General features: G+C 45.4%; 1 protein-coding gene across 4 annotated transcripts in view; it reads left to right on the forward strand.

Annotated features, from left to right (window-relative positions):
- The window catches only part of TBX4 (T-box transcription factor 4), a 132,586-nt gene that overhangs the window by 47,531 nt on the left and 64,200 nt on the right, over positions 1–20,855 (forward strand). The window contains exons 1-2 of one of the 4 annotated variants that reach the window (XM_053274548.1): positions 2,122–2,233; positions 15,502–15,660. In XM_053274548.1, the coding sequence (XP_053130523.1) occupies positions 15,505–15,660 (156 nt within the window). In that variant the 5' untranslated portion in view covers positions 2,122–2,233; positions 15,502–15,504. Of the gene's footprint in view, positions 1–2,121; positions 2,242–2,830; positions 2,965–15,501; positions 15,661–20,855 lie in introns of those variants that run through there. The other 3 variants (XM_053274546.1, XM_053274549.1, XM_053274545.1) reach the window with 3 other exon arrangements.

Raw genomic sequence — 20,855 nt, forward strand, 5'->3', positions numbered from 1 at the left:
TGGGGACTAAGTGGAAATGTAGATGCTCAAAAGCTTGGGCAGACCATCTGGTGAAAGGGGAAAAAAGTCTCTGCCCTTCACCCACCTTTATAATAAATAATCATGCTTTTATTTATTGGCCGCCCCATAGCAATTGTTCTCTGGGCTCGCAAACTGCCCCTGAGATAACTGACTGATTATTGATCACAAATTAGAGTAGCAATCAACTGTTGCAATAATATCAACCCTACCGTGCAGGATCATCATCATCATCATCATCATCAAATTATTTGTTGCCACACTGATAACAATGCCACTGTTGATGGCTACCATCTCTCTAGCATCTTCTGGGTGTCGTTTATAATTTCTGAGATGTTTATCTTTGCAGCAGATCTATAAGGTCGCAGCTATTCCTGTTTTACAGACTAGGAAACTGAGGTTGAAGGATCAGTGATGTGTCCAAAATAAGCAATGCCTAAGGGAAGCTTTTTTTAAATTTCAAGGCGGGGATACTGAGGGCACAATCTAATACATGATTACCTAGAAGTAAAACCTTCTGAGTTCAATGGAGCTTAATTCCTTGTAAACTTGGGAGTGAGGCCTGGGCGAGGATTTGCCTCATGGTACTATAAACTACTGCAGTGCAGAGTAATCTGGCTTGGAATCGATGTGGTTACTTTAAAGTAAGGCAGCATATGATTTCTAGCATTCATTACAGGGTTCTTTTTCTGCTCAGTCCTTCTAGTACATATTTATTATTATTATATTCTAATTATTATCAGATTCCAAGTGATGTTGGATATTGGGCATTAAAATGCATTTTTTCTTGAAATATACGGATCCTTAAAAAAAAACCCTTTCTTTTTACATGTCTTCTTCCCTGAGTTGTATTAACAGCAAAGTGCCCCCCCCAACTTACACCCCACCCTAAATTTTTTTACTTTAAAATACATCCCATTGGTAAAGGAATGTATTTCCTACTTACAGCCGCAGGCTGTGAAATAACATTTGGAAATGAACCTCACTGAGTCAAGGACGTTACTCCCAAGTAAGCGAGCGAGCAGTAGGATAGCTGCTCGGTTTTGACTCAGAAGTTAATCCACTTATTGCAATGGGACTTATGGTATCCTACGACTTTAGCATCCTACCCCGGCTGAAACTGCCCCATTGAAACCACCTCTCCGAGGAGCCTGTTTGAATGAATTGTTTCAATCCTTGATCAGAATTATACAAAATCCCAATAAAGAAAAACAACAGAAAAATATCACTTTAAAGCCATTATTCAATTAAATATTTAACTAATAGTAACACCACCATTAAAACTATACATTAAACTGCTACTATCTTCCCAAGGAGCCTGTTTGGGATCCAGTGTCTACTTCGAATTATGTCCCATTAGAATAGATGGACTGACTCCCCCAGCCTGTGTGAACGCGTGTTTCTTGTGTTGACCTGGTAAGAAGAAAAACCAACACCTCTTTTACTCGGTGGGACTTGCTCCCAAGTAAGCGAGCCTAGGATGGCAAGTTGGCAGCCTTCCTTCAGAGTAAGCACTGGTGGGGCCCTGATCCCTAGTTGCTCCCAAGTAACAGTCAAAGCCGGAGAGTTTTCCAGTTGCACAGAACCAGAGGCCGCTTCTAGGAAAGTGCTAGTCTCCCATCTCAGAGAAACTACTGCTAACAGAGCTTGGATACATACATCGATCTTATAACTCTATTTATTTTAAAAGATTAAATCTAAAAGCATGTCCGCATTATATAAACTTGCATAAAAAGTCGTTTTAACACAGTCTTCGAGATAAAGTGTTGGCTTTCTTTGCTTTGCTACCAATCTTAAAGGCAGCGTTCCTTAAAGGGATACTGTGGGCTCTAGTCTAGATGGATGTCTGTCGTGTAGAAATTATTAATATATATATTTGTTAAAAGTTGAAAATAAATGTCGGCATCTGAAAGGATTTCAGTGGCTGGCACACCCAACTGAGCTTTCTTCTTCGGATATTGTGTTTAGACGCGCAATCCTCATTCAGAACTCCCTTAATCCGAAGGGCTTGAATCTGAAGCCGGTTTGGGCCAGCCTAAATCAAAGGCGATCATAGTTCCCCGATCCAGCCTCGACATGGTTTACTCAAGAGTAAACTTCCGCTTCTCTCCTCACGGAAGTGGAATGTTTCCACTTCCTCAGCTGGAGCAGAGAGAGAGACTGAGGGAAATCCAGTTTGGTTGTATTCTTCCAGGACCAAACACCCTTGAAAGCAGTAAGTAGGTAAGCGCGGCAGGAAAACTTCGCAGTATAATTCTGCGAGCAACGCGCTGTTTTTATGGGAGTTAAGCTCGGGGAATTCACGTACCTAAGAGGGAATCTTGTTTCCCAGCCGCGAATCTGGATTATAAATTATATCAAGTGTAAATAGATGACATGATCCAGCCAACACAGTAAGCGTTTGAAGTCCCATCCAGAGCTTTGGGGGAGCTAGACAATACTATTAGTAGTAATGTAGTATTTAGTAGTAATAGTGGACACGTGTTTGGACCGGTTGGGACTTAAAAGTTGCTTCTCCTTGACGGGATCCTCAGAAGCCGGCCTGTTCGGCATCGAGAAATAGGATTTGCTGCTCTTGAAGGTCACGTGATTATTGCAGCGGGCTCTGAGTCTACAGCGATGTAGTTTCGTCCTTCAACACAGGTCTCTGCACCTGAGGAGTATGCAAACCGATTTTGATCGTGCGGGAAGGACCAGGTGGTGGTGGTGGGAGTAAAATAGAGCACACCTGGTGGAGATTTCAAGTGGTTAGGCCTCGTGTCGTGGCCTCTTCTGCTCTACGGTGGAGTAAAACTCTAACTCCATTAGTCTCAGTAGGCCTTACTCCCAAGTAGACCCTAGGCTGGATTGGCCAGTTTCCACCTTCCCTCTCTGCGGTGCTGCGGGAGTCCACGCCGGTTTACTGGGGAGGGAGGTCCCGCTGTGTTCACATGGGTTGACTCCAAAGTAAGTGGCGCGGCCTTTCCGGGGAAGCTTGAAAGTGTGCCTCCCCTGTATGTCGCTGGGCAGGAGCAAAATGGTGTGTTTGAGATTTGGCCTGTTCGCCTATCGCTCCTCCTTTAGGTGGGATTCATTTTTGCTTCTTTTGAGGGCGGCTTTGAACCACGCGGTCCCAAAATTCGGTTTCCATTCGAAAGGGTCCCCCACTGTATTCGGTGCGTGCCGAGGATCTCCGGCTTAGTCTCTGTCAAATTGGAAAGGGCGGCGGGGGGGGGGGAGAGCTGTAGAAACCATGGTGAGTCGTAAGTAGAGCGAAATGGAGTCTTACTTGTTCAGAGAGGAGAAGGGTTCTGTGTGCGAGAGAGTCTGCAAGCTTGCAGATTGTGGCGGGGAGAGTGGAAATCTAACTTTTCCTGCGCGGTTGCCTTACGGGAATAGATGATCGTCTGCTTTCACGCTCTCCTGTTCGCCTTGAAACCCAAATAAGTCTCATGGAATCAGCTTCCCTTGAAACCAAGGCCATTTCACCAACAAATCCAACGCGAATAAATAGACCGATCCCGCCCCCCCCATTTCCCTCCTCCAAAGTGGTGGTGTAGCCTGCGATTTGCGCAGGGGTTTGCGCGCGAACCGCTATTTCTACTACCACTCATTATGAATCTGACAATTGTTGTAGCCACACACTACCAAATTTGCGCGGGGTATTTATTGTGTTCAAATCTTACAACGCGATCCGATTAGGGTCCGATTGAGATGTTGCAACGGTGTCAGCTAACGGGAAGAGAAGGCCGCAGCAGACCTGTAGGCACCCTTACTGCGGAGGAAGCTGCACTGAACGAATCAACAGAGCTCCTCGCTTCTGAGGAAGCCTGCATAGGAAAGGCGCTGCGCGTTTGGCAGACTTGATCCTAAGCAGTTCGCTCAGAAAAATTCCAGGTGGCTGAGTTACTCCCGGGGAAATCAGGTGGATCCCATTAAGAGGCTTAACTTGGCAAAGAGGCGCCTTTCAACTTGGTGATTCTCTTTCTTTAGCAGGGGGAGAGTAGCAGGCCCTATCCAACCCCAGCACAGCCTCCTTCCAGTGATTGTTGCTGGTCTGTCTTGTGTTTCTTTTTAGATTGTGAGCCCTTTGGGGACAGGGGTCGATCTTATTTATTTATTATTTCTCTGTGTTAATCGCTTTGGAAACGTTTGTTGTTTCAAACACACTTCTAGGCAACTTTAAGCGTCTTTACACGGAAGTAAATCCGACGAGGGGGCTTCAGATAGGATCAGTATGAACTGCAGTACATCTGCGTTTAGCTGAATGGTCTGGGGAGGGCGGGGAAAGCTTTAAATAGTTGTGTGAACACGCATCTAGGATTACGGCATGAAGGGCCTCTCCTTAAACCTGGGACTTTAATCGGTTTAAACTCTTAATTCGGATTCCGAACCGGTGGGGAAAAGGAGGCGAGTTGGCCAGCATAGGCAACATTAACACGTGGCAGAGCGGGGAGAGAGAGGGGGCTTTTCGTATTGCAGAGATGTGGGGGAGAAACTACCTTCTTCTCTCCGGAATAAGTTACTCCGGAAGCAGACGGGTTTCAGTGGCTTGTGATTAGACGGGAGGTGTGGATGGGAAGGAACCCCGTTTTCTGTGTAAAGAATGGCAGCTTGGCTCTCTTCTGGATTGCACTCAGCGAGTGACACTTTACAGGGCCGCCAAAGTGAAGATCCTGGATTTATTTGGAAGCAAGATTGCAACAGGACTTGCTTGCGAGTAAGCCTGCCTTTAGTCCGGAGCTAGAAACGCGCCTTCTCTCAAGCAGGGCGCGTATTTTGAAAGGGAACTGAATTTAAAACTAGGCATGGCTTAAAAGATCCCCCTCCCAAATGAATTCGGCGCTGCTTTTTGGGGTGAGTGGAAACGGATGAGTTGCCAAGTAATTCGAATTAAATGGGTTAAATGGGACCAACAGCGCGATCTTTGCCACTTGGCTTTTGAAGTAAGTCTGACTTTAGTCAGTGGGCATACGATTGCAATCTAAGTCCTCAGGCTTGGGCTTGAAACTCTCACCATCCGAAACGGTTGTAACTGGGGATGGTGGGAGTTGGATTCAGAAGGAAGCCCTGCTGTGTTTTGATGCAAGGCTACACTAAAGTAAGCTCCCTGAGCTCGGTGGGACTCCCAAAGGAAGTGGTCCAGAGTAGTCTGGGTGGTTAGGATTCATCAAGGTGGTTCTGGTGCCTTGCATTCAGGGAAATATTGTCCTCTTTCATACCGCGTTTACTGGCAAGTTTCGTCCACTCCACTGAACTAAGCAACTTACTTCCAAGAAAGCCGCGACCCCCGAGATTCTCCTCATTATTTGAACTGCCCGGCCTCAACTCTATACACGTCCCATTACAATAGCTAGAATTTACGCCCGAGTAGGATCGTGCGTGTTGCACGTGATTAGGGGCCCTCACCTCGGCGTAATAGCCTTCCAAGTGAGTTAAGTTTCCCATTCCTACTCACTGCATTGCAAAAGAGCCTCCTTGATCTCAGTACATCTTGTTTTCTTTTAGGTTACACTCCTAAACATCAGGCTTGCAGCCCGATCCTGCCAAAGTTTATGCAGAAGTAAGTCCAATTGATTCGAACAGGACCGACGTTTATTCCGTCCTGTTGGAATCACTTGGGCTTACTTCTGCGTAAGCGTAGGTAGGATCGGGCTGTAATCAGGAGCGAATTCCCATTGAAACCAATTTGGTCTGACTTCTGATTAAACGTGAAGCCGCGTTCTCCGCATCTTTGTTTGGAAGGAAGTCTCATTATTTACAGTGGGGTGTATTCCCAGGTTAAGTGTGTATAGCGTTGCTGCCTTAAGCAGGATCGGGCCCTCAGCACACGTGCAGCACAATCTTACGAACTTTCACCAGACCTAATTCTCGCCTACTTTTCCGTGTCCAAATTAAATACTCTCAATAAGAGCGTTTGGAGTGACATCCTCGCAGACCAATTTTAAGCGGGTTTGTTCAAAGGGGGAATGCGCTCGGAGTAGCAGCAGCAGTTCCACAGGATTGACTTCCCAGTAAGTGTATCGAAGACAGAAGCCTTAGCAGTCAACTCCATTTCAATAACTTCCGAATAAACATGATTGAGGACGGGAAGGGATGGGATGTCCTTTTGCAAGCGAGTCTGTTTCAGCTCGGTGTGGGGCTTACTTCCGAGTAAACATGGCGCAAGATCGGGGCTACCAACCTGGATGGTGGTTCAGAATGGAAGTCCGCCCTAATCAGACTTTCTGCGCTGAGGATGAAATTGACCAGGCTGGTGGCCTCCTCCGTCAATTTCCGTCCTTGTTTAGTATCTTACTGTAAATTTCATCGGTGTTACTTCCCCCCCCCCCTTTCCTCGGCTCTCAGTAAAACTTGGAGGAGCCGGCTTCAGCGGTGTCTGCCTGCCCTCTTTATCTTTATTGCTTTTTTCCCAGTGTCTGTCGAGTTAGGAGAAACCAGCTCCTTTTATCTGAACTAAAGCTCACTGTCGGGATGTTTGCATAGAGCCATTTTTCCTTCTGTTTTTAGTATTATTACCAAAGTTAAAAATGGACTCCAGATAAGGGAATCAGGGGTGAGGAGGGGGCAATATTTCACTAAGGGAGGTGGAAGGGGTGAGGGTGGGATTTAAAGGCCCCCCTCCGCCTGTCCAGGACCAAGCTGATGCTCATAAAATGATTGAATGGAAGAGAAAATTAATTTGCACTGCTGTGTTGATTCTCCAAGGCAAAGGAAAGGCTCCCAGTTTCCATATCAAATAGGCAGCAACGGGGTTTACCATAAAAAAGGTTACTTGTAGGGCAATCCTAGCCATGTTTACTCGGAAGCAAGTCCCACTGAGTTCAATGGGGCTTGCACCTAGGTAGGAGTCCCTAGGGCTGAGGTTTTAAGGGCTCGTGAAAAATATGTGTTGGCACAATAATATCTCAAAAGGTAGTTCTGAGCAAAGAAATTAGGGGAGGGAAGTATGCAAAAGGAATTTTTAATTAGATTTAGGACAAATGTGTAATGAGATCTATTTCTTGCATCATGGTTGGGGGTGGGGGGTGGAGGCACCTGTAATTATCTGTAAAGCTAACATGCTGCCTTTTAAAAACACTGCTATTGAGAAGTAAAGTGAAGTGTGCTTTCCAAGTTTCACTGAGTGCAGACAATTAAAATCAAGAAGCCTGGGGGAGTCTCAGCTTCTAAACTTAAAGTCACTCTATCTCACCTCATTCTGAATCCTTTTCAGGACGTAGATACCTGTCAGTTTCCTTGAGAATTGCAGCCCAATCCTGTGCACATGTACTCAGAAGTAAGGGTTTTTAATTTCAAGGGGATTTCTAAGCATATGGGCACAAAATGGCAGTTTTTCTTCCAGGTAAATAGATGTAGGGTTATAAACTGACTAGCGTCAAAGACAGAAAGAGACAAGTTCTTAAACTCATAAGAGATCAGTAGGTGCCTACCTGATTATTTATTTATTTACTGATTACTATATAAAACTTGCCCAGCACAATTAGAAACAGTTGGATAATAGAAGATAAAGGAAAACTGGAGATATAAAAGTGACTGGCTTTTAGAACTTGATGGTGAACAGTTAAATCTTGAATATCTGTAGGAGGTTGCAATTCAAATCCCTCTTACTATATGCCTTTTAAATCTTTAAAAATAGTTAAGCTGGACAAAATTATTTCACAAGAAATGAGCTGGAGAAATATTTTGAAGGAGAAAATAGCTCTTTTTATCTTTAGAAAAAGATCATAAAAGACAGCTGGCTGATTTTATAAAATGAAGCTTCTAATAAATGGAGAACTAGTTGCACATTTTCATAGCCAACAGAATAAAAACAAGCCTGTAGTTCAATTCCATGCATGTTTACTCAGAAGTAAGTGCCACCGAGCACAGTTGGGATTTCTGGGTAAACATGTGCAGAATCAGGCTGAACATGTACCTAGGGGCTAGGGCATGTTCCCCTCACATGAGTCCCTTGAACATAGTGAAACTTCATATATGCATGAGTTTGCATTGTAGGTTCTAGGAAGGGGTGTCTAAATCTGAATAAATGAATGAATAAATAGAAATAAATAAAATCAAGGCTTCAGTCCAAGCATACTTGAAGGCCAAGCCTGTACTCCTTGGAAGTAAGCTGCACTGAGTTCAATTTGAGCTTACTCCCAAGTAGATGTGCTTAAGACCATGAGCTCAGCGGTATTTACTCCTAATATACATGAAGATCTGGGTTCATTCTGCAAAGTTTTTAAGCCAGTATGTACAACAGCTTCCAATTTAAACCCCCCCCCCCCACACACAGGACAGGAGTTTCTTTGGTTGGCTGTGGTGAAAATTCTCCCTCCCTCCTTCCTCCCTTCTGCATCGCCTATCTTGAATATTGCCCCTAGTATGTTTAATTCATAGCAAGCTTACCTCAATGACCCCTGTGTGCTGTTTGTTCCCCAGCCCTACAGAAATAAAAAAAAATCTTGCAATTTGCCAGATTATGCTGTGTTTGGGTGGGATATTTCTGTTGCCCTAGTCCAGAGGTGATGGCGGTGCTTTTTGAAATAATTGGACCACCCCTTGGAAACCAAGTGCCAAAGGCTGCAGAGGAGGGGAAATTTCAAAACTGCTATGTCTTCAAATCCAGGACAAAAAGAGGAGCTTGAAGTGAACCTCCTTGGACTGGTGATGAATTATACTCCCCCACCCCACCCCAGAGTTGAACAAGGCTTGAAAGAAATTGCTGTTTTTGGTTTGTCCACCCACTTTTGTCTCAGGTTAATAGGTTTGCAGGTTTTAAATTCTGAAACCTACTTGACGAGAGGCAACAGTGAGGCAGAATGAATAGGTATGTACATCCTACTGAAAACTGCTGTTGAGGCACTCAGAAATTATCAGCCCCAACCCAGCTAAAATTAGTCACAATATACTTAATGTGACTGATAGACTGATCCTATGCATATTCACTTTGAAATCAGTCCTGTTGAGTTCAAGGGGACATGTTTTGGGTTGCAACTTGTCCCACTGGGACCAGCTGAATGAGTATCACATAGCTAAGTCTAAGTCAGTGGGGCATAACCATGGGCAGCCTCAGTTAGACAGGGAGAGAAAATGTTTGTTTCCAGATCTGGGAAGTGAGAAGAGTTCTGTTGAAAGCCTCTAGGCTTAGTAAAATGTGGGTGGGTTGCCATCTTCTTTCCTGGCCTCTGCTCTTGTGTCTTTAGCAGTAGTTGCATCTGCAGGATGAGCAGATGGTCGCAAGCTGCAGCCAAAGGCACAAGAGCAGGCCATGCCAGGTGTTTGAGGTCAGTTAGCAACAGCAGTGAGAGATCAGGGCCAAAATGGGAAGGGGTCATAGTCTACCTCCAACCTTACCAGAATAGCCACTAATATTTGTGCGCTTTGGTTGCCTTAAAGTGAGCACTGAAATAAAGGAAATGGCAAAACATTCCCAGATCAATAATAAAGATAAAGTGTGCTGTCAAGTCAATTTCAACTTTTGGCGCCCACAGAGCCCTGTGGTTGACTTTGGTAGAATACAGGAGGGGTTTACCATTTCCTCCTCCCACACAGTATGAGATGATGCCTTCCAGCATCTTCCTATATCTCTGCTGCCCACTAGGATTTGAACCAGCAACCTTCTGCATTTTAGTCAAGCATTTCTCCACTGTGCCACTTAGAATGTAGAGCTCAATAATAGAGCCCATAGAGTCCATATAATTTTGTTGTTTTGCTTGGGCTGTGTGTGGGGAGACATTTTTCCACTCCCTAATATGTAAATCTCTGCATGAATGCTTTTCACCAAGATTTGATAACTGAGAAAGAGTGCTTATATTTTCCAGCATGCATGCATAAAGGACACAAGGATTCTAAATTTGGGATGGGACGTTTGGGGGATAACGGTGTTTCTCCAAGCTTTTGTATCCCATGCTGCTTTAAAAACAATTGACATAATTTAAAAATTGTGCTTCCTAGCATTTATTTTTGGAATCGGTGTAGAAACTTGGAAACTTTTTTTGTCTCCAAGTATCTGTTTTTGGGGGAGGGAGAAATCTGAAAGCTGGTTATTAGAGAAGCTGCAGCAAGTTCATATGTATGCACACACACGGTGAAAAATCTATGTGTTGGCTCCCTCTGGAACCTTTGGCGTGCATCCATTAGGGAGTCTGGACACTTCTGTTCTGTGTGATTAGGCTGAGCGCCTTCCCAACTAGCCTGAGACCAAAAGTGAGTTTGGATACCATGTGAACCAAACCTTGGGAGTGTGTGTTCTGAGTGGTGATGGTGTGTGGGTGGGTGAGTGATGTCATTCCTTTTTGGAGGCATAGTCTAGGCTTTTAATACCTCCCTCTTGATCCCACAAACCAACCCTCTCCCCACCAGTGTTCGCCTAATATTAGCATATCAGTCATCCAAGTTAGTTAAGCAACAGTCCCATTGACTTGACTTCTGTGTATCAGGTGTGGAGAATCTCAGCCTGCACATTACTGTGCAGACAGTGATTTCCAAATGGTGTTCCAGGGAACCTTGAAGTTCCCCAGCAGTGCTCCCTCTAACGGGGATTCCCAGATGTTGTTGACTACAACTCCCATAATCCCCAAACAAAGGCTATTGCAGCTGAGGATGCTAGGGGTTGTAGTCAACAACATCTGGGAATCCCTCTTAGAGGGAATACTGTTCTGCAGTGAGAAAAATTGTGGCCTTATACAAATCTATGGTATGACCACACTGGAAGTAGTGCCTACTGTTCTGGTTGCTGGTTGGAAAAGATGCAGAGAAGGGCAACCACAATGATCAGGGGGGTAGAGTGACTTCCCTATCAGGAAGGACTACAACTTTGGGGCCTTTTTAGTTTAGAAAGAAAGCAGGGAAGGGAGGACATGATGGCGGCTCATAAAACCATGCATGGCTCATCGAAAAATATAAAGTTTTTATTCCTCTCTGATAATATTAGAACCTAGGGCTGCTCGTTGAAGCTAAGTGCTGGGAGATTTGGGACAGGCAAAAGGAAGTACATCTTGACACAACTTGTAGTTAAACTGTGGAATTCACTGCCACTGGATGTGGTGATGGTCTCCAATCTAGACAGTTTTAAAAGTAAGGCAGGATGCTGGTCTGGATAGGCCTTGGCCTGATCTAGCAAGGCTTTCCTTATGTTCTTAAAGAGTGTGCAGTCGGTGTTGACTCCTGGTGACTACAGAGCCCTGTGGTTGCCTTTGGTAGAATACAGGAGGGGTTTACCATTGCTGCCTCCCGCGCAGTCTGAGATGATGCCTTTCAGCCTCTTGCTATATCGCTGCTGCCCAATAGAGGTGTTTCCCATAGTCTGGGGAACACACCAGCAGGGATTCGAACCAGCAGCCTCTGGCTTGCTGGTCAAGTCATTTCCCTGCTGTGCCATTAAGTGGCCTCCTGGTCATCTTACTGGGACCAAAATTCCCTTGCATCGTGTAGCTGCCGGCAACAATGTGCCAAAGAGCATGGAACCCCTTATCTTCCTCCCCCAGCCTGTTAAAAAGGAATTGGGAGGTGTGACTTCTCTTTCCAGTCCTAAAGGAAGGAAGAGTATGAGGAAAAGCAGCGTGCTACCAAGGTGCCTGCCTTTCTCTCTGGAGGCCACCCATGAGGAGGGATGGTGAATGGGCTTCCCCGGAGAATTGACCCACAGTCTGCTACTTGTAGTAGCCTCCTGCACTCTGCTCCATGATAGGGAATTTGGATGTGTTTTAACAATTTAGGGTACATTTTATGAAGCCGCCATGAGACCCCACAGACCTGTCCTGGGGAAAACCATGAGGCAGCTCTGTGAAAGATTATAGAGTGTCCCCCAGAATCCTCTGGGGCACACAGGGGTTAATTAGCAGCCATGCAAGGTCCCAGCATCCCCAGCTGCAATGCCTTGTGTTTGGGGGTTATGGGGTTGTGGTCCCCAACATCTGGGGATCCCTGTTGGAGGGAATGCTGGTTTGGAGCTAAAGTTCGTGTAATAAATTGTTGGTTTTCGCCTCATTCCCATGTGGCAAGTATGCTTCTGAGATTACCTTGCTATTTATTTGTGTGTGTGTGTCACTAAAAGCTTGACGATGCCGGCACCAAATTTGGAACAGATGAGATGGATGGAGATGGAGGAGAGCTGGTCTTGTGGTAGCAAGCATGACGTGTCCCCTTAGCTAAGCAGGGTCTGCCCTGGTTGCATCTGAATGGGAGACTAGAGGTGTGAGCTATTTGTAAGATCTTCCCCTTAGGGGATGGAGCCGCTCTGGGAAGAGCATCTAGGTTCTCCAAGTTCCCTCCCTGGCTGCATATCCAAGATAGGGCTGAGAAAGACTCCTGCCTGCCACCTTGGAAAGCCGCTGCCAGTCTGTGTAGACAATACTGAGCTAGATGGACCAAAGGTCTGACTCAGTATATGGCAGCTTCCTATGTTCCTGTGGCAGTCAAGACAACTTGGCACAGCTTCTTGCCAAGGAGGAAGCTTTGACAGCCTCTGGCATACAGCTCAAAGCATATCTATACTTTTGTGGAAGGGAGGCTCATTGAAATCAATGGGGACCACAGGAACATCACCCCACTGAACATGAATTCCACGTGGGTGGGGTCCGGACACCACCATAATGTTGCACTGTAACTTTGAGTTCTGTGATGAACAGTAGTGCAAGCGAGCAGAATGGCATATGGAGTACTGTCATCAAGTTTAACAGTGGTCCAGTTATTGCTGTTCAACTATTCAGATCCATTTTTGGTTGGAACAGTTGTTCTTAGACCAAGGGAGGGCAGGAGGGCGCTTAATCTGAGGCATCAGGGTCCACGTCTAGAACCCTGATTCTCAACATTGGGTCTGAAATGGTCCGAAATGGTTAATCGAATGGTCCAAATGGGTCTGAATGGTTCTCAACGTTGCTCAGTGGCGAGGGAAAGAATCCTGGTATAGACTTTGACTCTGCACATGCTTGGCATATGCTTGGCATGTGGAAAGTCAAGGTTTAATCTCCGGCATCTGCAGGCAGGGCTGGGGAATACTTTTCCTGAACCCCCGAAGAGCTGCTGCTAGTCCGAGTAGATAGTGCTGAGCTGGATGGACCGAGGGTCTGACTCAGTATATGGCAGCTTCCTATCTAACGTGTTCTCTGGCCTCAGAGCTGTTTCTTTAAAAAGAACACCGTCAAAGATGAGGACAGGTGGTGCGAAGTTAGTGGGAACATAGGACTCTGCCATATACTGAGTCAGACCCTTGGTCCATCCAGCTCAGGATTGTCTACCCAGACTGGCAGCAGCATCTCCAAGGTTGCAGGCAGGAGTATCTCTCAGCCTTATCTTGGAGAGGCTGCCAGGGAGGGAACATGGAACCTAGATGCTCTTCCCAGAGCGGCTCCATCCCCTGAGGGGAATATCTTGCATTGCTCACACTTTTAGTCTCCCTTTTATGTGCAACCAGGGCAGACCCTGCTTAGCTAAAGGGACAAGTCATGCTTGCTGCCACCAGACCAGCTCTCCTCCCAAAGAAAGAGGGGTGTCCAAAATCAAGATGAAGAGTCATCGGATTCCACCCCCCCCCTACACACACACACACACACATTCGGGCCTGTATTGATGGCTTCACTCTACATTTCTGCCTTTGCTTTCTCCATGTTATGGTCAGGAATCAGTATAGGACTTAAAGTTCAAGCATCCCTTCACTAGACATAGAAGCTTTTAGCCACGATAGATAAATGGCTCCTCGCAACACAGAGATAGTAAATACCTTGGAAGGCCAGATGTTTGAAATGAGCACCCCTTTCACGCCCTCCTTAAGAGGGCCCTGGTTTGTACAGGCAGGAGCTTGAGGTGGTGATGAATTGGCAGAGGTCTGAAGTGGCAAGAGGGACCCTCCTGTTCCAGGCTGCATATGATGTGAGGAGTGACATTTTGAATCCTCTGCTTGGCTTGCAGAAAGTCCCAAGTTCACCGCCTGGCAGTATCTCCAGGTAGGGCTGAGAGAGATTCCTGCCTGCAACTTTGGAGAAGCCGCTGCCAGTTAGTGTAGACAATACTGAGTTAGATGGACCAAGAGTCTGACTCGGTATATGGCACTTTCCTATGTTCCTATATAACCCTCTTGGTCAACTTCCTTTGACATCTGGTGGTGGGTTTGGCTCCTGTCAGAGCCAGTGTGGATAGAGGGAAGAGATTCACACATGCAAGTTGACACTTCTTGATGGTCCCATTGAGTGATGACTCAAGGCTCCTGAATGACCCACCGTGGATCAGTCACTGCAAGCAGAAGCTCTTGGTCTCTCTCAACCAATTTCAGCTTGCACACCATACTTCCCAATGGAGGCCGTTCATATTTTTGCCCCAGAGTCCTTAAGTGATGCATGTGTGAATGAATTGGCCATCCGGGATGCTGAGATTTTGAAAAGAGGTGTCAGACCTCAAACTGCCTTGGAAGTTATTTTATTTTATTATTCTTACATTGAAAACACACACACCCACTTTTCAGATAAATAGGCTCAAAGGGTCATATCCTGCCCCTTTGGCTTGGAAACACTTTGCTCAGACACTGCCTGGCAGAATTTCTGAGCCACCAACTCGAATGCTGGGCACTAACCCATTAAGGACTCCATAAACACTGTAGCCTCCCTCTTGTTGATTTTAGCTGTAGGGTGAATGTCCACCTGGCTTGACCCCGCCCCCCAGCTGAGCTTTCAGGTATGCTGAAACATCATCCCCACCTAATGGCCATCCTTCTCCATGCCTGTGCATTGCTGTTCCTTTCCCCTCTGTCTCTTCCCCGGCTGCATTTATCACTCCGCCTAAGTTCCTCTTCAGTAAAACTGGGCCTTGCTCAGAAGTAGGGTTGGCAACATTTCATTGCCAGAATGAGGGGCACAAGTCTGGGGGGGCTGGCTGGGGCCCCCGGGAGGTGTATGCAGTGGTAATCAAGAGCCTGAGCATCATTGACGTATATGTACTTGAATTATATGCTATTGAATAATGCCAGAGCACTGTTGTTATTTAGAACATATTCAAGTTAAACTGCTTTTCAATCACCAACATTTCATCCCTGAAATGAGAGACATCCTGCGTAATGAGGGACATTTGGCAACCCTAATTTAGGGCCAGATTAATGATGATTCTAATCTACACTGTAGCAGTTATCCCTATGGCTTTGCTCTCTGAGTTTCCCTACGTGAAAATGGCCGACTTGGTGATCTCCAGTGGGTTTTTCTGAAATTCTCTGTAGCAGACAGCTTCAGTTCAAGACAGCGTGACTGACTGTTCCAGCAAAATGGAACCGCAGAAAAGGGTAGCCTCGTTTTCCATCTTAAAGGTTCCACAGGGCTCTGTGTCTCTGCCACAACAGAGCTAAATTTCTGCTGTAGAGTCGGATATACCTTTCATAGATTCTGAGAGAGCCTGAGAGCCCAAATGGCTTCAGTGGTCACTTTCCTTTGTCTATCTGTGCCTGTGCGGTGGCACCTTTTTCAGAGTTGCACAGGATTGATCTTTGTGATTGGGGAGGCAATGAACTGATGAAAACTCTTTGCTTCTCTCTTGAAGGAAATGCTCCAGGAGAAAAGCCTGTCTGAACCGGAGGATGCCTTCTCAGCAGCTCAGGCCCCAGGCCATGCCGAAACCACGGCGGGTTCCCCGGTTCTCGGAGTAGCAGGAGTCAGTAGTACCCCTCTGAACAGTCCTCAGGGTCCGGATCCAGAGCAGGTATGCACCCTATTTAAATTTAACCCGTCTAGGCTGCAGTGATGTTCCTTCCTGAGTCAGAGGAAGGTAGCATAAAGACTGTGGGTCATGACTGCCCATTTCTCTTTAATTTATTTCAGAGTTGGTTATTCTGGGATAGGGGGAGATTTTTGGGGGGAGAAAACTTGGATAGGCCAGTTTTGCTCTGACAAAAAGCTGCTCTACTCATATTTTAAGCTAGAGCTGTGTGTCTGATGTGCTTAAAAACAGGTAATTTTTGTGCTAAAGGAAGCCTAATTCCGAACGAAGAAAAGCTGAATTCTACAGGATGTATTATGCACACTGAGTGAATTGAAACATACTTGGCCAAATTCTGCTTCGCCATTCATGAAGAGGGATACCCCATCCTCAGTCACTGGAAGTCCTGTTCAGCGTTCCCAGTGTGCTTTCTGAAAGGACAGCAGGACCACAGGCTCACCTGGAAGCCTGTTGTCCTTGAGGACTAGAAACATGGACTTGTTCATTTTTTAAAAAAGAAAGCTTAGGTTTCCAGGGTGCTATATTATGGAGTGAATAGAGAATTTTGTGTTTACATTGCATAGTGGCTAAGTGCTTGCTAAGGTAATCAGCCTATGTCTGCAGCTGGGCTATACTACTCTGGACTACCAATGGAGTGAACTCACAAGTTGGAATACTTAGTTGTTATATTTATATCCCTCCTCCATAAAATAATGGTTTGGCTTATAGTGATTAAAAACCAAACAAATTAATGCCCCTCCATTAAAAAAAAAAAAAATTCTTGCACATAGAAATCTGGCATGTAAGGAAAAGGTGAAATCAGACCTCTGCCCCTAGACAATGCTACTTTTCTCTGCATTCCAGGCAAACTTGATTAGGATTAAAGTGTCTTTCCCCCTTCCAGGATTAGTTAGACTTGTGGAGGAGATTAGGTCTGTTGGTGGTTATTAGCCATGAAACCTAAACAGAACCAGGGGCATATCTAGGGTAGGGCAGGCAGGGCACGTGCCCCGGGTGCCGCTTGAAGGGGGGCACCATTTTTTAAAGTGAAAAAAAAGTTCAAAATGGCCACCAAAAACAAAATGGCTACCACGCATGCTCAAATGGCCTCTGAAAGGCCCTAGTATCAGGGGAAAGTAAAATTCTCAATTTATTTTTAAAACTTATCTAATAGTGATGCTACAATGCATAGTAGAGAATTAGACAGGCACTTCTGTTCAGTTTTCCAAGTACACTTCCACATAGTATTTGGGTATTTCATGAGCCCCAGCATACTGAAATTTGTAGTTTTCAAGCATTTTTTGGTCCACTGCTAAATAGTTTTTGAAATATTAAAAGATTAACGAGCTTGACTAGTATTTTTGAGCTGATATTATGGCAAAGTTATCTGAAAGATGGGTGTCAGATGTTTGGATGGGGGCGCAATTTCAGTGCTTGCCCTAGGCGCTATTTTCCCTAGATACGCCTCTGAACAGAACCTCCATATGCAATTAGAGTATCTCTGAATGCTGGATGATGGGGAGATAGAACAGGAGCTGTTGTGCCCATAAAATTTTCCAGAGGTGCATGGCTTGCCTCTGTTGGGGGAGAAGGATTGCTGGATTTGATGGTCTGATTCAGCAAAATAATTCTTATGGGCCTCTTAAAATGAAACTCTTTCTTGTAAATATCTATGAAGTCCACCAGAGCAATAAAAAAACTATTATCTCTGGAGAAGAAGAAAAAAAGCTATAAAACAAAGAATTTACCATCTATTCTCTTCTCCAGATGGCAGGTTCTTAAGAGATCCCATTCCCCTCCCTACAAAAAACCTTTTTTTCTTTTTCTGCCCTTTTAACTTGCAATTCCCATATTGAAAATTCTGAGGATGGTTCCTCCCCGCTTCTCCGACTATTCCTTTCATTCATGCTTCTTGTTATTGGCACCACTTTTTGTGTTATCTACTGTTTCAAGATTCTCTCCTCTGGTCATCACAGTATGTGAGGGGGAGGGGGAAGTGATTAAAAAAATATTTTTTTTGCAAAGGGAAAGTGGGCTGCATAATAACCCTCTGATCATATATGATTGCAAAGGTTTTTTTCGTTTTGTCTACTCAAAAAGGATAGCAACCCCAAAACATTTATTTAATTATTCACTAGAGTTGCCTATGATCTCAGAACATCGGCTTATAGAGGAGGCTGATCCCATTATTTTCCACTCATGCCCTCCCCCCCATGAAATCTGCCTCTGCTGTGGGGTAGTTAATTCTTCAGGGTATCTGCAGGTCTGGCAATCCATGCATGGCACCTTTGAGTAAATGCTGAGCGCTCAGCCCCTCAAGGTGGCATCACTGCTGTTGATGCCATAACTTGGATTTCCCATTGATCCCTTTCTTCAAGTAGGGCTGCCAGGGAGGAGACCTGGTCTTGGGGTCGCAAGCATTAATTGTCCTCTTTGCTGAGCAGAGTCCACCCTGGTTTGCATTTGAATGGGATACTACATGTGCACGAGCACTGTAAAATATTCCCCTTAGAGGATGGGGCTGCTCTGGGAAGATTCCCTCCCTGGCAGCATCTCCATGACTGGGCTGGGGGAAAACTCCTGCCTGCAACCTTGGAGAAGCCACTGCCAGTCTGTGTAGGCAATACTGAAATAGATGGTCTGACTCTGTATATGGCAGCTTCCTGTGTTCCTACCTACCAGGGCTGACCTGGGTGCTTTCCAGACTAGCTGCTCAAAATCGGCAAAATGCTCCATTCAGGCAAATCATTTTCAAAATATAAAACCTGAAGGGGGAGCAGTCTCGCGAAAACCAACAACCCGAAAAAACAACACCTTTTTTACGCCGGATAAAGGACATCATAGGACTAAGTCTCAGTGATTAAATTCGAAACAAGGCATCTGACATATGAACGGCACCCTCGTGCTTTCGTCGGGACTGCGGTGTTACGGCACAGGAACACTTCAGATATGTGCCGTGACCCTGTTGCAGGGTCTAGTCTGGAAAGCATCCTGGATCCTCCTGGAATTGGCATCCATCTCCAGGTGGTTTGTTCAAAGCAACCCTGGGAATTCGAATGCCTTCATATTGTGCAAAGCGTTTGGGGAAACAGAGTGAGTGGAACCCGCAGGCATAAATAGCTTAGGTCAGAACTGGCAAGTTCAATTCCCAGTGAGGCTTCAATATTGGCCCATGACCCTTTTAATTCTCCCACAATGCCCTTAACACAGCATCGCTCCAAGGGCATTGTGGGGGATTAAAAGAGCAGTGTGCTAGAGTAGGGCCCCCACATGGCGGGGGGCGTGATACAGCGGAGGGCCCTTAACCAAAACCCCCTCAAATCTGCAAATGGTCACAAAGGAACATAGGAAGCTGCCGTATACTGAGTCAGACCATTGGTCTATCTAGGTCAGTATTGTCTTCACAGACTGGCAGCTGCATCTCCAAGGTTGCAGGCAGGAATCTCTCTCAGCCCGATCTTGGAGAAGCCAGGGAGGGAACCTGGGACCTTCTGCTCTTTTCCAGAGCGGCCCCATTATCCCCTAAGAGTAATCTCTTCCAGTGCTCACACTTCTAGTCTCCCTTTCAGATGCAACCAGGGTGGACCCTGCTTAGCTTAAAGGGACAAGACCAGCTCTCCTGTCTGAAAGCCTCGTATATCTTCATGAAGTGTGTTCATGATAGATAGCTTCTGCTGGGGATCTTTCTTTCAGAGTAACTTTATCTTTCAAATGTGTGACACATTTTTAGTTCATTTTATTCAGAAGTTTGAGGGACACCGACTTCAGTCCTATACTTTCTTCCTTGCTTTTTTGTTTTGGTTAACCTCATGGTTGACTCACTATCCTTGCTCTAGGATCTCGGCTCTGACCACACGGTGGTTTTATGCCCCATGCTCTTTAACTGCAATATGATTTTTTTTAAAGTTATATGTCCTGCCATTTTAATGCAATAATTAAATATAATTATGCGCCTTTATGCCAAAAAGGGAATGATTGTAAATTACTTTGCAGTTCTGCCGTGCCTCCTGATTGGCTGAGCCTATTTAGTGTATGTATTTTTATAAAGTGCTGACAACTTTCCTGTTTCAGAATTATAACCAGTCATATAATAAGGAAGCTGAGATTTGAAACTGGGTTGCCTGTACTTGCTGTGTCTTTGTTTTTTTTAAACATGTCTCTATAAACGCAACATGTATTAAGTAATAGCAATTACGCCCCGGGCCTTGAAGCTCAATTTACCTTTGTTTGTTCCAGTGCCCGATAGCCAAGCCACAGGTGACAGTGGAGGCAAAGACAAATTGCTAGCAGAAGGGGGAGCGAAACGTCAGGAAAGTCTATGAAAATTAATCTTGAAGTGAAATATGAACCATCAGCCGTTAAATAGGGAAACACACATTTAAGGGCAGTCAACCAATGAGAAACCTGTTTGACCTTCACTTGATAACCGGCTGGTTCAATTTGAATAAATCAGTTCATTAGTGAGCCACAACCTCGTTAAGTGCCCTTCAGCAGGTTACTGTTCTCTCAATCATGGCTTCCCCAACTGCGATACAGAGATCGTGATCCTTCCTGTGTGACAGGCACCTTGTACAAATTGCTGGGATGAAATGTGAAATGTGAATTGCCTTCCACATGTTGGCCAAGGGGTGTGGGAATGTTGAGCTGAGTGTGAGAGCAGGGGCGTAGCAAGGTTGGAGTGGGCCCAGAGACAAGATTTTAAAATGCCCCCCTGCTCACTGAAGCTCAGCTCATGAAGTAAAAAAATCTTAAATGAGGCTGAATAGTGGTAACAAAAAGCATCGTAAAATCTATCTATCTATCTATCTATCTATCTATCTATCTATCTATCTATCTATCTATCTATCTATCTATCTAAACAACTATGTGCCACAATAGAACATCCTCCTAAATTATTTTTTTAAAGGTTTTGTAAATTGTGGACGATGCAAGTCATTGAATGGTACCCAAGAAAGACATGCTGTTCTGGTCGCTCCAGGTATTAACACTCACATCAGTTTTGGAGGATGAATACAACTGAAGGAAGCCTGGTGGGTGCGTGGCTGGGGGAGTCAGTCATGTGACTTGCCTCTGGGGGGGCCCCCAAGGCAGTGGGCCCCCAGACAACTGTCTCCCCTTGCCCTATTATAAATACGCCTCTGGGTGAGACTAAGTTTAAGAGTGAGATTAAGTATATGTGTGTGCAGTGCTACATTTCA

The sequence above is a fragment of the Hemicordylus capensis genome, chromosome 12 (assembly GCF_027244095.1).
Source record: "Hemicordylus capensis ecotype Gifberg chromosome 12, rHemCap1.1.pri, whole genome shotgun sequence".
NCBI classification, from domain to species: Eukaryota; Metazoa; Chordata; class Lepidosauria; order Squamata; family Cordylidae; genus Hemicordylus; species Hemicordylus capensis.